The 15,146-nt window shown below is 39.6% G+C and overlaps 3 protein-coding genes across 6 annotated transcripts in view; 1 reads left to right on the top strand and 2 right to left on the bottom strand.

Moving 5' to 3' along the window:
- Positions 1-5,436, top strand: part of LOC106652123 (slo-interacting protein 1) — a 112,956-nt gene extending 107,520 nt beyond the window's left edge. The window contains exons 4-9 of one of the 3 annotated variants that reach the window (XM_014370915.2): positions 1,834-1,932; positions 2,037-2,063; positions 2,711-3,187; positions 3,296-3,616; positions 3,829-4,392; positions 4,463-5,436. In XM_014370915.2, the coding sequence (XP_014226401.1) occupies positions 1,834-1,932; positions 2,037-2,063; positions 2,711-3,187; positions 3,296-3,616; positions 3,829-4,392; positions 4,463-4,813 (1,839 nt within the window). In that variant the 3' untranslated portion in view covers positions 4,814-5,436. Of the gene's footprint in view, positions 1-1,833; positions 1,933-2,036; positions 2,064-2,710; positions 3,617-3,828; positions 4,393-4,462 lie in introns of all 3 variants that reach the window. The other 2 variants (XM_014370914.2, XM_014370913.2) reach the window with 2 other exon arrangements.
- Positions 5,437-6,301: 865 nt separating this feature from the next.
- Positions 6,302-11,237, bottom strand: LOC106652038 (importin-9). Of its 2 annotated transcripts, none has more exons than XM_014370772.2 (12): positions 11,102-11,237; positions 10,359-10,727; positions 10,057-10,290; positions 9,626-9,986; positions 9,229-9,476; positions 8,887-9,148; positions 8,482-8,801; positions 8,191-8,410; positions 7,848-8,119; positions 7,359-7,764; positions 7,081-7,290; positions 6,302-7,007 (listed from the first exon to the last, which is right to left on the bottom strand). In XM_014370772.2, the coding sequence occupies exons 2-12, from the start codon at positions 10,683-10,685 to the stop codon at positions 6,811-6,813; spliced, it is 3,057 nt and encodes a 1,018-aa protein (XP_014226258.1). In that variant the 5' UTR covers positions 10,686-10,727; positions 11,102-11,237; the 3' UTR covers positions 6,302-6,810. The 2 variants fall into 2 exon arrangements, with proteins under 2 accessions (XP_014226258.1, XP_014226259.1); XM_014370773.2 differs by having other exon boundaries at positions 9,626-9,983; positions 11,102-11,236.
- A 584-nt stretch (positions 11,238-11,821) lies between these two features.
- On the bottom strand, positions 11,822-12,948 carry LOC106652033 (protein lethal(2)essential for life-like). Its single transcript, XM_014370760.1, has 3 exons — positions 12,857-12,948; positions 12,392-12,745; positions 11,822-12,139 (listed from the first exon to the last, which is right to left on the bottom strand). Exons 2-3 carry the CDS (start codon positions 12,726-12,728, stop codon positions 11,865-11,867), a joined length of 612 nt encoding a protein of 203 aa, XP_014226246.1. The 5' UTR covers positions 12,729-12,745; positions 12,857-12,948; the 3' UTR covers positions 11,822-11,864.
- Positions 12,949-15,146: the final 2,198 nt, after the last annotated feature.

Raw genomic sequence — 15,146 nt, 5'->3', positions numbered from 1 at the left:
AATCCGAAAACAGACGAATTGCTCGCTCGCTCTCAATCATTCGAGTGCGCTGCAAGCTCGCATCATCTTTCTTCGACCCGTACTACACATCCGAAAGCCAACGCAATACGCACGATCTCGTGCTCAGACAATGGAAGGAAACGTAATGGTCCGGCGCTGTGCGGTACGTCTTGGGCTTGAAATATGGTCGACTCGCAATTTGTTAGCGATGTTCGGTCATTACCGCAATGATGAATCGTAAATTACTTCTCTCTTCGTATACGTAACGTGTAGCAGAAGCAACAACGACTTAGTCGTCGTCGTCCTCTCTTGCGGAGTTTCGAGCTATATAGCGGATAGCGGTAGCGACACATTGGACAGCTCATTTAATTGTATTAGTCCGTGGTGTAATAGCCTGAAATCCGTGTCCCTCTGTCTTCCTTCCTTCCACTCTCTCGCTCGCTGGCTCCAACATCTCTGAAAGCTCAGCGAAGTGTGTGTGAGTATACGGGTATCAGGTGCTTAACGCAAAGCCATCTCTTATCGGCTTATCTGGTTCGCGTTTTACGTATAGATATATAGTAATATATAAAATCCGGGAACATCGCTCGTGTCGATTATACACGCGTATGCTTCTGATGCCTTTCGCGCACCAACGCACAGCCCAGCATTTATCATCAAACATTATACATAAACGAGCGCGACTACATGCCATGCCTCGTTTAATCAGAGCTTGCAGAGTTCTCTAGGCACCATGCGATAATCGTTCGTCACACACGTGCTACTGCTGTTACTTACTACCTGCACATCGCGCAGCGAGAGATAGAGAGAGTGCGACGCTTGTGTAACACCTAGAGTGTGAAAGTACAAAAAGAGTAAAAAAAAAAAGTAAAAATAAAAAATACTCGCGCACACAGAGGCGCACCGATAAAAGCTTGTGAGCCCGGAAAGAGTATAGCACGTGCTGCTGCTGCTGTTGCTGCTACGCGACACACTGCACTAAAGCAGCTGCAAAGCGACGAGAGAGAGAGAAACTACCGAGCTTGCAGGCTTTGACGTCTACGAACGCGCTATCTCTCCCTCTCTCTCTCTCTTCATGGGTAGCTTTTCTAGCTGTGCACGCGCGCCACGGTAGCAGCAGCAGCAGCAGCTCTTTCTGCAGCTTTGCTTTGAAATAACACTGTGAAAAAGTGCCGAGATATGTACCATATATAGCCGGCCGAGCTTGCCATACAGTGAGCTCCATCATCTGTGCTGCTGCTGCTGCGTGTATAGTTTGCAATCGTCGACGCGCGGGGTATACACAAATATCTAGCTGCTACCAAACTCACGCGGGTATTTTTTAGATTTTTTTCTCACGCCTCTGTGTGTCCATACAGGCACGCCACCGTGTATGCATATGCCTGAGCTAGCTTTTTTCGACAGAGAGAGAGAGAGAGAGAAAAAGCAGCAGCACCTGAAACCCCCACGTATTATATGCATACTCTCGCGGGTGTCGCGTTGGCTATATATATATACATGCGCGGCGTGTAAGCGAGCGCTGCAGTTTAAATGCGTTCGGCCTTTTTTTTTGCTTTTATTTTGTATATTTTTTAGCGTATATGCCATAACTCTTTGGCTTTTGTGCTGTCCCACATTTCCGATGGGGTGTAGGTAGGTGGGTAGGTAGGTGCGCGTTTCGCGTACAAAACACTTTTTTCGAGAAATCAAAAACCGCGCCACACGTGCAAAAGACAGCAGCGCGTACGTTTTGTCCGTTTTATATATATGATTCTTTATACGTTCGCTGCGAGAGCTTGAATTTTTTCACGAATTTTCATCTCCGTTCTTTTTTTTTTTCCCCTCTTTTCGCAGATAAACGGCAAGGACGTCGCGAGCAAGGAACAGACGGAGAATCTCTTCGCGGAGACGAAAAATTCCGTGACGATACTGGTCAGCCGCTGCGTCTACGGGGTAAGTTTTGTAAAGTTACATGTAATATACGTATACCTATATAGAAATATCTCATACCGGGACCCGGCCACTAATTGCAGCCTTTTGTCTCTTCCCATTCGCAGGACGAGGACGAGTTCGATCGAACGGAGGTAAGAGAACTTTGTGTATATCGCATTACAGCCTCTCTTGACTCAATTATATATATTATGCGCATCGGCCTCTTCTTTTTTTGTACAACTCTCGGGCTATCTCTGCTCGGGCTACCCTTGCTTATCGTTTATTATTATTATCATTACCGAGGGATGAATCCGCGAGAGGCCGTTTTCTCTCTCTCTCTTACTCTACATTGCCGCGGTGGTCGTTTAAACGTCATTTACATGCCGCTTGAATGGAATTTTGAACAAAGGCAATTATGGAAATGGAGTGTGGAATTAGCGAACAAGCAGCGGCAACGGCGGCGGCGCCAGTAGAAGTAGCAGCCTAGTAGACGACCAACATGTAAATGAGCAGTCGTCGTCGCTGTGCATACCAAAGTTTTAATCGATATATATAATACGCGAGCACGGTACACACGCGCCGTTGCTGCTGTAGCTGTGTAGCTTGTTCGCGGTGCTTTCGGAGGATTAATTTCTCTACGTGTAGGCTTTCGGCGGGGCCCCCCCTTTTTTTATTTACGCATTGTACGTAATACGTACACGCATGTGCGCCGCTGCCGCCTCTTTGTCTCGAAAGATTAGTCTGAGGCTGTTGCGCTCGCGAGAACGCGTCGAGGCTCAAGTATGCGCTTTGCACGCAGGAGCTGGAGCTTTTGGATAACAATACGTCGTCGTCGTCGCCGCTGACGCTGCCACCACCACCACCAGCAGCAACGGCGCAGCAGCAACAAGCCACTACTCCTGCGTATCAGAACAGCACCATTGAGCAATTGATCAAACAGCAGCAGTTGGAACAGCAGCAGCCGAGGCCGGAGTCGCCGATACCTCCTGCACCGCCGGTTCACGGCATTCAGCCACAGCAGCAGGTCAACGGCGGTGGACTGGCTCGCAAGCTCGACGGCCTGAGCTTGCGCGGCGGCGAGGCTTACACGGGCGCGGGTGCCTGGAGCGACACCGAGCACATCTACGAGACGATACCCGAGTCCGACAGCGAGCCAATTTACTCGTCGCCCTACGAGCATCACATGCAGCACTTGCAACTCAAAGGACAGCAACTGCTGCAACAACAGCTGCCGCCGACAACAACAACAACAACAACAACAACAACAGCCACACAGGTACGTAACGATCATCCGTCGTTGTCGTTGTCGTTGTTGTCTTCGTCGCCGCGCACGAGAACCGCCGCAGCGGAGGAACTAACGTCGGCGATGATGTTACTGTGGCAGAACAACGGAGGCAGGCACCACTCCTCCTCCAAGAGCAACAGCTCCGGCGAGGAGAAGGACAGCTCGTCGGCCTACAATACCGGCGAGTCCTGCAACAGCAATACCCTCACCCTCGAGCTGCAACAACAGCAGCAGTTCCAGCTTCAGCTTCAGCAGCAGCAGCAGCAGCAACGTCATCGTGGCAGTACTCTGGTCTTGTGTCCGCCCGGAAGAAAGGCCGCCGACGCAGGGGGTATTCTGGCTACGAGTACGCCCAAAATTCAGTGCCACTGCTCGGTGCCCGTTGGACCGCCGCCTACCTTGAAGCCCGTGTCTAACAAGGTAAAAGTTTCGTTCGTTTTTTGGTGCTGAGAAAAAAAGTCTCGGGGCACTCGACCGATAAATTACACTTGTTCTGAGACATTCCAATTTTTCACCTAGAACAAAATAATTTTTATGAGAATTTTTGATTGTGTGAACGTCGTAGTTTTTCCTGTAGTATTTTTTTATGTGTTTCTGCATTATTTCTTAACAAAAAAATTATAATTTTCCAGCAGAGCTCACGACGTCAAGCCCAACCACAAGCACAGGCGCAGCCACAAGCACCGGCGGCGCTGAGCACCAGCGGCGTCCTCGCCGCCGAGACCATGTACACGAACGTGGCGAATCTCCAGCAGACCATGCGACTGCAGCAGCAGCTCTTCAAGCAGGCCTTGAACAACAAGCGTCAGTCGAGCAAGTCGACGAATCTGTTCCAGCAGCCGAACGCGCTGCCGAGCTACACGCGCCGCACGCGCACCAGCTGCAACGCCACGAGCTTCCAGGCGCCCAGTCTGGCGCAGTATCAGTTCGTGGCGAGCGCGCCCAACAACAGCTGCAGCCTGCCGCAGCAGCACTCGAGGATGCCGATGCAGCAGCTACAGCAGCAGCATCTCCAGCATCAGCAGCAACAGCAGGAGGAGGTGCAAATGGAGTGGAAGGTCAAGAGGCGATCGGACGGCACGAGGTACATAGCTCGCCGACCCGTGAGAAATCGCATACTGAGAAATCGGGCGCTGCGCATCAACGAGGAGCGTCAGGGTCATACCACGGAAGACGACGCCCAGTCCGAGATAAAGGTAATATTTGTTTTTACATTGTTATTGATTCGTTCACTTATTTTTACCAATAACGACTTTGCCGAAACAGGTCGGCCGATATTGGAACAAGGAGGAGCGCAAACGTCAAGCGGAACGAGCGCGCGAGCGCAAGCAACGCCAGCAAGAACTGCTGGCTCAGCAGCAACAGCAGCAGATGCAACAAACGTCCGAGCAGATAATTTGCGAGTTCATCGAGGACAGCACCAAACCGCAAACCGTAAAAATGAACGGCAAGCCGCCCGTGCCGATGATGACGAACGGCTCGACGACGGAGCAGCAGCACAAGCGTAACGCGAAGAAAAAGAACGGCGAGGACTTCGTCCGAGTGGCCGTCGTCGGTCCTCCGCCGGCGAGCAGTGCCGGCAAACTCATGGGCCTTTTATCCGTCACTACGGTTTAATTCGTTTACGCTATTTTATTTCTTCGTTTCTGTACTTCTAAGTCGTCGTCGTTGACTTTCACAGGACACACACATTAACACGCGTATATTCCTTCGTTACGAAATCCATATACGTAATACTGTCTATAATATATTTATACTAATAACGATAAGGAAATAATAGGTGCCATGCGATTCTTCTGTGAGTTATAACCAACTAATATATCACCATACGTAATGACTTTAACGAGTTTATGTAGTCACGCTATATGCAATACACACAACACACTTACTACCAAGTCGAACGTTAAATTCTCATCAAAAGTTCTATAAGTTGTAGATATGTATTATAATATGGTCGATCGATCGTCTCGGGGTTTAAACCTTTTATTACGAATAATATCTTGTGTTATTTTTATTGCATATTACTTCGGAAGTACGATTATAATTTTAGTAAAAAGAAAAAAAGAACAGAAAAATACTATGTATAAATATTGTAATTAAATATATAAATTTATATACGTGTTGCTTCATTCCACTATAATTGTCAGCTGTATATAAACGATGCTACATTATATACGCGCGCAAGTGTAAAAAGCAGCTAATCAATCAAATTATATAAAAAATTAGGCCGGAAAAAATTATAAAATTTATTTAATGTATCATACGATATATAATAATAAATAATATATTGCAAAAGTGTAGGACACAAGCACAATCAAAATATTTTATCTATAAAAAAAGGAAAAAAAAAGAAAAAACGAAAAAAAAGGCAAAGGAGCACGAGACTGGTTCGATAAAACTGCCCTTTCCTTTCAACTGCAAATAATTGTCAAATATTTCAATCAAACAAAAAACGATTTATATAAATATTCACCGTTATAATGACTATACACACATATTTGTTATGTTTTTGTAAAACTCATTGCAACACACTTCTTTTAACTTCAGACTTTTACTCGTGATATTAAGATTCATGCGGTTGGGATCGTCGCTATCATTCGTTGCACGAGATACCGAGATCACCGCTGTGATATTTGTAAAATAAAAGACTCAAAATAACGTGTACCGATTATAAATACGAAAAACATTATCAATGAAAAAAAACGATCAATCGAGTGGTATGATCTTATGGCTCAAGTTTTCACAGGGTAAACTCATTTTTATAAAAAATGCTTCTTCCACACTGCAAGGATAAAGCTGTGTATCTATGATGAACTTTTATATGTTGCTTCAGCTCCTTCGCTGCCTTAATTGTAAGTAATATACTTCCAGATCCATTGAGCTTGAAGATTATATCGCTCATTCCTTGATAATACGTTGGGATAAAAAATAATTTTTTTTTCTAAAAGTGTATAATTTTTAAAAATTTTATGAAAGATATAACAATTAATGTAGAAATAAAATGTCTATAATTATATCGAAAAATTGTAGTTTATAAATTTATTCACATCTTTTAATGTTAAAAGTTTTTGATACAACAAATTTTTTTTAAAGTTCACTTTGTAAATGAAAATATTACAGTTTTTAACTTGATCTGTACAAAATATTTATTTTTCTATACTAATTATAATTAATAACGAACTTGTTAAGACATTATTCGTTACCTGCCTGCAGGTGTTAAGAGGCAATTATGTTTTTACGAAATCCTTGATGTTACCTCTGAATACATAACCATGCATTTGTTTAACGTTTTTTTTTTTTATTAGAAACAGATTTTAACCATTCACACTCTAAAAAGGCACATTCAATACAGCGTCAAATAAAGAAAAGCTTCTCAGATTATTATCCGATAAATCTCAAAAATGAAAGTCAGTAAAATATAATAATGATCAAAACATACGTCTTAATCTTAGCAACATGCTTGTTTGTGAAAAAGAAACTTCAAGTGAAAACACATTCTCAATGAACACACCGTTATTACACGTATGATTTACTTGACTATTTACAGTTTTTTTATGTCTTAATCTTATCAAAATAATTTCTCCATAACATTAAAATAATATCGAATCTGTTACTTAAACAATGTTTATACTATTCAATACTTTCTTTTCATCCGGGGTAACATGTTGAGCAAACTGTGGGAAACCGGGATGAGTAGAAAAGTTTTGCAGAAAATCGCGCAAGTACTGTCCCATATCTAGTAGATAAATTTCATCTTTTCTAATATCTGGATCGAGTTCCTCCTCCATATCATCTTCGCGGTCATCGCCAACTGAAAAATAAGATTAAGTAAAACTTTGGCACCTGGCACGTCTTTTGCATTTTATTAAATTATCATAACATACTCATACGCAGAGAATCAACGAGTACATCGCCTTCTTCGTCATCATCCTCGCTGTCTTCGCTACCCTCTTGCTCAGCGGCATTAACTTCGAGGTAGTGCATTAGTTCGTACACGATGAGTTTGAAGATTTTCACTAGAATTGGAATTTGTGCAAATACAATGGGTCCAGCCTTTGATCTCGTTCTTGTCTCTATACCACCGATTCCATCACCTAAGAAAATAAATAATATATTTTTCATGTATTTTGAACATAAAAATTTAATATTCATAATTACAAACCTTGGACAACAGCACCTTCAACAAGGATGTCGTTTAATCTTTCATCTCCTTGAGTAACTCCATATTCTAATAATTTACACAAGGCTACTGTGGATACCTTTCGGTCGTAATTACCGAAAAACAGCTTTTGCTTATTAGCCCACTCTCTCAGCACAAACGCTAAAGCACTTTCACCGGTTGGACCAGGAACCGTCGATAAAAAGTTTAGCACTGCGTTGAAATTTGAATTTATCAGATGGGCATAAATAATCAGCAAACTCTGCATTACAGTCGAAGTTTCAGTTCTTTGCATTTTACTGAGAACACCCTTCAGCAGCTGATCAAGGGTATCTCCCAAACAGTTTCCTGCTTTCCTTATCAGAGTTACTATTAATTTGCCGACATAACATGCCGAAAATTCGCTCGACTAGACAATAATAAAAAATACGTACGTTTAGTTATTTATTTTTTCAAACTTAAATAATGGTCTTTTATTTTCAATATCTTTACCTGCGGATCCAATAGTACTCTTATAACTTCCAATACATACTGTAAGCCAGTTCTACCTTCAGGATCTCTATGCTCAAGCACTTGCTGAGGAGAAACCGTCAAGTAGTATCGAATGACTTCACCACCATTCTGAAGAACAGAGTTGTCAGTGGACTCAATAATGCAGTGACAAGCTACAGGGAAGGCACTATCCATAAGAGCACTGCTCAGAGGTGCAGGTGAAAATTGTACCAAAACGCCCAGCACTTCCATAGCTTCGGCTCGAAGTCCCTCTAAAATTAGAAAATAAAATTTATTAATTGAAGATTAAATTTGAAAGAAAAAAAAGTAGAAATCGTTTTACCTTCAGTAGTTTTTCCGTTTTGTCCAACATTCAACATACTAATTAATGTCGGTACCAATCGATTTTGTAGTGCACCAATACATTCAGGATTTACCGTCAATTCTTTGAAAATATCTTGACATAAACCTGAAATTTCATGATCACTGTGGAATTTTACAAATGCAGCTATAGCAAGTGGGCAAATTTTATTTTCAACTGAAGCTGTAAATGCTTTATCCACCTAAAATTGTGTTTTTTTATTACATTATTATTCCAAAAATGCTTTGCATAAAAAGTAAGAATCATACTTACCGGCGCTATAACAGACAGCGTATCCAATACAATGATCAAAATTTCTTTATTCCCCATTCCGGCTATACTTAATAGTCCATCAAATATTGCTGGCAAATTTGGTCGTAACATATTTAAAAGGGTAATACTTTCATTTGTAACGGCTGCATCGGCGTAATAAAAAATGGACTTAGCTGAAGCAACTCGCAAGCAAGCAATTTGTTGCGGTTGTAAACCATTAATTATAGCTTCTAAAAATTTGGAACTCATTTCAGGGGGTAATTCCTTGGCATAACGACCAGCAATGATTAGGCATCTACTCAATAAAATCGGGTGAGCATCTGAAAAAAAAAACAATAATAATAATAATCATTTGGTTAAGAAAAACGACAAACAATTGATTTCTTTTATGATATAAATAATTACTTGGATTATTTAATGTTGTCATAACAATACTGTCTAAAAATTTCACTATATCAAATGGTAACTTTCCAGCTTCACCAAGAGACACAATTGAAGATTTTGCAATATTTAAAGCTATTATACATGATTCATAGATTTTCCAAAGATTGTTATTTTCTTGAGTCGGGGCAGCATTTGATTCTTTTATTATTGCCTCTTCTATATGTTTCGAAATCGCATTACCTAATGCTCCGACGCATAGTTCTTCATTTTGCGATAATAGAGTCTGAATAAATGAATTTGAATTAATTTCTTAAGATAATCTTAGTTTGATTAGATGATTATCAGAAATAATTTGAAATTTACCGATAAAAGTTCTAGAGCTGAAATTCTCACAGTGTAGGTAACTGCTACAGTTTCTTCTTCAACAAACGCGTCCGGAGCATGTTCCCATTCATTTAATTGATCTTCTGTTGCCTGTCCAAAAATAATGCTGTAATACATTATGTCATGTACAAATTTATCCAAGAGAGGAGCGTATCTTTTATGATCAACCATGGCACCAATGAATTCAAGAAGAGCAATTATTAAATTATGGAAAGTAATCACTTGACCTAAAATCAAAATTAGAATTTGTATCGTATAAATTATTATATCAACTTATTTATGGAAACACCAAAGATAGAATAAAAATAAAAATGATCGAAAATGTTTAACTTGACTTTAGTATCTTCTTGAGCAATAAATTTTTAGTTTAACTCACCATCGGAATCAACTTCTTTATCATTTTCATCTCCAGTAATAATTTCTTCATGATAAAGTTTGGCACATTCAATCAATATATTCCATATGGCAGATAAAATTTGAGGAACATAAGGAGTCATTTTTTTTGAAACATTCAACACAAGCCAATTAACAGACTTGACAATTTCAGTTTTAAAGCCACAGTCAATTCTTGGATCTGAGCAAGATAAAAACTCAACAAATTTTTCACAATACACTGGTAGCACTGGTTGTAGATATTTATCTATGAGTCCTTTGTCAGTGTAAGCAGTTACTGTAACTAATTGGGTTACAGTGGTAAATACTTCCACAGCCCTTGCTCTTATTCGTGCAGCGTACTGCTAAAAACATTTTCCTTTGATTATTGAGTGAATAAAATTGACAATATTAAATCATCATATCGATTGTTACCTTATCATTGCTTAAAATTCTGTACATTTCTTGCAAGATTATAGGTCCAACATTTGGCAACTGGTTATCACTCATATCTCGAGTAAATTCAACCATAACTCTCATGGCTCCATGAACCGAATGCTCATCATTTTCATTTAAATGGGCAATTAAAATATCAAAAAGTTCAGGCCAATTTTCAGGCCAATCCCATGAAGCAATTTTTGAGATTGCATGAGCAACAGCACTACGTACCTATAAAAAATAAGTCAAAAATGATTATCTTGATTTCTTTAATCATCTACTGAATGTTCAATTCTTACTTTGCTTAATGGTTCCTTTAATCCTAATATAAGGAGTTCTTTGATTTTTGCTTTAATGAGAGGTTTTAATTCAGGTGGACGAAAAGTATTTGAAAGCGAACTCCAGTGATTCTCTACATACTGTTTTAAAAGAACAGATGCTAGCTGTCTCTTGGGTGGAGAACCACTAGGATCCACGACAAACTGGGTAAGATAAATTCCATACTCCTCCGTAACTTCCAATGCAGCTATGCGTTGTTCAGAGCTCTCACGTGTAGCCTTGTTAGGTGATAAAGAGCAATTGAGGACATCAATGATAGCTTCTTTCATAGAGACTTCCAAATCCATTTTTATGAAGTAGTATTATAATTTATTCAGAACAATGTTGACCTGCAAAATGATTTAGATCAGGAAAATTATTAAAAGTTTTCGAAAAAAATAAGCGAATACGACTAAAAAATTTGTAAAAAAAATCAAAGATACAAATCATGCTAAAGATACCGGCAAGTTATTGTTAATTTTTAAGGTTAGAATTATTGACTGTGCAGATAAAGAAAGACCACGATTCGTAGCAAAAAATGTACACGATGTTAAAAGCGACGAATACTTTGTCAATTGACTGAAAAATTTATCATTTAAAAATGTAGTTTTCTTTTGAATCACCCGTAAGTGTAAAAACGTGCACTAACTTGTCAGCTTGTAACCATGCACACTTTTTACAAAATCAGTAAGTCTTTTTTTATAATTAAAGTAGAGTGACAAACCTTTCATCGAAGAAACTCCTATGTGCCTTGGACAGAAACTCGTGTTCGATGGCAGAAATTTCACACATAGATAGAAACACAATTAGCCAGCGATTATTACCTCACTGATCGCACATTCCAAACATAAAAGTGCGGGAAAGACGACACTGCATGGAATTGCTCATAAACCCCTCTCCTCGCACAATATAGACGTGAGCTAAGTTTAAAGCACTGCGCACTGCGCAGAGCAGTACTCACTTATACGATTTGCGACGAATGCGGTCGTCTCGCGAACTGTCAGAAATGTCAAAAATCCGTCCGGCTTAATGGTGGCCGTTTGGAACTGAAGTATTTAATAGTTAATTTTTAGGCAAAAAAGCTTGTTTTCTATTCAATGCCTCTAGCACTTTCTTTTAATTTCTTGAATAAAAAAATTCGATTTTTAGTATACTTACAATATTGTATTAAATTTTAACAAATGCAAAGAATTGTTTAGAATCAGAAGGGCAATGATTCATTTTTTCAAGTTCAAGTAACTAATTTGTTGTTGAGGCAGGGTATCAAAATGAAATGATGCGTTTTTAGTCATCAAGTTTTGTTTTATTACGAATTATGAAAAAATATCACTTAGTGAACTTAAAATCTAAAAACTTAGGATACACATGATACAAAACGTTTGATAACTTATGACGTGAACGATGAAAATACATAACACTTATATAGTTAGGTATGAAAATTTAGATGAATGTACTTAATCTTAGTATCAGAATATGCGCATTGGGCACTACTTCTTCTTTGCAGGAGTCTCCTCGTGTATCTGATCTGCTGTCATCTTTTTTGGCACATCATTAATAGCTGGTTTACCAGTGAGCTGAATTTTGACTGGTTTTTCATCTTTGTTCTTGTGTTGGTCTTTGCGTGGGGCAGTGATGCTGAGCACACCGTCGGACGAGAGACTCGAGCTGACTTGATCCACATCGCACTGTTCCGGTATCAAGTATTTGCGTGTGAACTGGCGAGAAATCCAGCCGTGCTCGTCTTGCGTTTCGTCGTGTTTGCCTGCAAACAATTAAAGCACATCAATGATTAGATATTAAGTATGATGTTAAATAATTCGGTTTATGTAGTGTTTCATGGACATTTAAATTTAAAAAGAATTTATTCTTTAGACTTATTGACAGAAAACGATTTTAATATTTAAATTTAAATTTTGAAAGGAAGTCATAAAATGAAGGAGAAAAAAAAAGAAGTCTCAGAAAATTATTCTGATTTTCTGAATGTGTAGCACTGTATAATATAAAAATCAATTACCTTCAACGACGACGAACTTGTCGACGATTTTCACGTTGATCTCCTCGGGTTTGAACTGTTTCACGTCGAGAACGACCTGGAAGCGGTCCTTGTCGTTTTTGACCGTGGAGGTACCGCCGCCCTCGTGTTTACGCATGATCTCGCCCCAGGGTCTCAAGTAGGGTACGCGTTGTTTTGGCTGATGATGAGGAGGCACTAGGTAACTTCCCAGGGACGGGAAGTTTGGGCACACGAGTTGCTCCGGGTGCAGTCCATGGCCGAACTCCTGGTCGAGGATGCGATGAGGCTGATCGAGATCTTGCCACCAATCGGAGAACATCAGAGGTACCAGAGACATGGCTTTTTCGATTTTTTCTGCAAAAATAATAAATGACAATTTGTTGGTTAAAACGGATTTGACAATGGCGTTTGTAAGAACCGCAGAGGAACTACAGAGAAATGCAAAATAAAATTAATGTATCCTACCTTTGACAAAAAACTTTTAAACGAATCGTAAACTCGACGACTACTTTTACAAAGGAGTCGTAGAGATTGAGATTTTTTGAACGTGCGTTCGCTTCGAATGCTTGTGTTCAACTGATCGGTCGGGGCGCAGAGCAGCGCTTTTTATACCAGCTCGCCGGCCGGCCGTTTGAGAAGCGTAGGAACTAGCAGCCACGCGAATCCTCGAGATGTTCTATTAGCTTCTATTGGTGAAAAATCACGTTTATTGATAATATTTATTATGGAAAATTAGATGGTATGATTAAAAAGTCAACGTTTAACGATATTTCGTAAAAATTTATCGGTGCAAAAGCAAAGAAATACGCGAACGTCGATTTTGACGGTTGCTAGGCTTTGTTTGCAAGCCGAGGCAGCTCAGATCGAACTCGCTCGAGCAGGCTTCTGGCAAGATATTATGTGAAATTCATTGAAAAATTAATTAATTCTTGTTTTTTTTTCATGTGAATCGGCGAAGAGATTAAAGAAAATTTGATGAAAATCTTTAAAAACAAACAGCCAAAACAAACAGCCATTTTTGATTATCCAGCATTTTACAGCAATACGTACAGCAAACGAATTTGTTCATTTCTCGTCGCCGACGTTTCTCATACGTTCGTGTCGAGCCGTATATAGACACTTTCATGTTTACAAAGGATACGCCTTGGGACGGTAATAAAATACTCGACCTACGCACACTTCATTACTTGCATCATTTTTCGTGCATACGTCACTGAGACATTTATCAATCGTCGGCCATTGCTGCATAATAAAAAAAAATGCGTTAGAAAACATCCAGAATAATCTAATGTCCCGAGATGCTTGTAGGAGGGTCGAAACGCGCTCGAATCGTTTCATCTAATTCGAGTGTATTGTTAGGTCATAATACATCGTCGTCGCATCGCGAGAGGCAAAAAAGGTCTCAAGTCCTACGATGACAATATGGACTTGGGACGATTTTGGCCCTCGAGTTTGACGCGATTCCTTTTTGCACCGAGGCTACGATACAAGAGCAAGAATACAATGGCGTATAGAGTAGATGCGATGCGAGTCAGCTCGCGCGACGCCCTTCCTATATAGGGCCGATTCTCGAGCGAGCTCGGCGTATGTGTAGCATTATCATAGTCAGCCGTGCAGGTGGTGGTGACTCGTGCCGGAGCCCAGAAGCTATATACGAGAACATTTGCGCATCTGCGTATTGCATTGCCGGTGGCAATTCTACAGTTGCGATTTTTTAAACGATAACATAATCGTGCGCCGTGGTTAATCGGATTTGGATGAGCTTTTGATATGTTGTAGAGCATGGAAGAATAATGGGAGAGCCGAGATTATTCACCCCCAAGTTGCTCGTAAGCGCCACAAATCTTGTACAAGTCCGATTTCCATTAATGTCTACGCTGAAGTCATTTTTGAATATAAAATTTTGAAAAAATTCACAGAGCTATTCGTGATCGATTCAAAAAGCCTTGATTTTATTCAGATTTTTTGGATACTTTAGGGTTCCAGAAAAAATTATTGAAAATTTCGAAAATTCGTCAGTCTCATTCTGATACGAAATAAACCTTGAAAATTTTTTCATTTCTTTTTTGCTTTAAAATACGTAATCTCGGGTTTTTGCAGATTTTCTCAAACGATATTTCAAGTCTTAGAGTCAAAAACTTCCCCCTTTTAAATTATTATTTAAAAATTACTATTTTAGACACTCTAATGTTCAACCTCTTGCAATAAACTTAAAAAATTTCTAGGTAAACGTTTCATATCAATTTTTGAAAACGATAAAAGTATAAGCTAAGTTTAAACAATTTTTAAACGTTATGCATAATTTTTGTTAGTGGAAAAGTAAGAATTTCTCTCAAGTATTGGTTTACCCTATAATTTTTAAGTTTTTCTTACATTAGAGACTTTATCTAGTTACTCGTCGGGTCATATTTATTCAAATAAAACAACTTACTGAAGAAATCGGTAGAGCCGATAATGCTTAATGAATAAAAAATCTTCCTATAGATTTCATACATGAATTTTGGCCTGGTCACAAAAATGTGCATTTTGCAAGGAATACATACAAAAGAAATCGATAAGCTCTTAAAACTTCCATGCATTTTCGGGCTTCTTACGCTATGTTAGCGATATCTGGATGAACCATGTTGTTGAAAAATAATTTCAACAGCAACAACCCAAGTCTTTTTATCACAAATACGCTCATGATGCCACATAAACGATTTAAACATAATTGTTCCGAACGTGTGTTATTCCGTCAACAATAAAGCGTGAAAGA

The sequence above is a fragment of the Trichogramma pretiosum genome, unplaced genomic scaffold, assembly GCF_000599845.2.
Source record: "Trichogramma pretiosum strain Unisexual culture from Peru unplaced genomic scaffold, Tpre_2.0 scaffold13, whole genome shotgun sequence".
Taxonomy (NCBI): domain Eukaryota; kingdom Metazoa; phylum Arthropoda; class Insecta; order Hymenoptera; family Trichogrammatidae; genus Trichogramma; species Trichogramma pretiosum.
Note: the sequence above shows the minus strand (reverse complement) of the source record. Positions and strands in the feature narration are given on the sequence as shown.

What these genes read in the sequence shown, in the direction of transcription:
- LOC106652038 (XM_014370772.2), bottom strand. Translation starts at nt 10,685, where the DNA reads ATGGATTTGGAAGTCTCTATGAAAGAAGCTATCATTGATGTCCTCAAT. An exon ending in TAAAGGAACCATTAAGCAAA is followed by an intron (nt 10,291 to 10,358) that starts GTAAGAATTGAA and finishes TATTTTTTATAG; the next exon opens with GTACGTAGTGCTGTTGCTCA. An exon ending in AAACGGAAAAACTACTGAAG is followed by an intron (nt 8,120 to 8,190) that starts GTAAAACGATTT and finishes TTCTAATTTTAG; the next exon opens with AGGGACTTCGAGCCGAAGCT.
- LOC106652033 (XM_014370760.1), bottom strand. Translation starts at nt 12,728, where the DNA reads ATGTCTCTGGTACCTCTGATGTTCTCCGATTGGTGGCAAGATCTCGAT. An exon ending in CAAGTTCGTCGTCGTTGAAG is followed by an intron (nt 12,140 to 12,391) that starts GTAATTGATTTT and finishes AATTGTTTGCAG; the next exon opens with GCAAACACGACGAAACGCAA.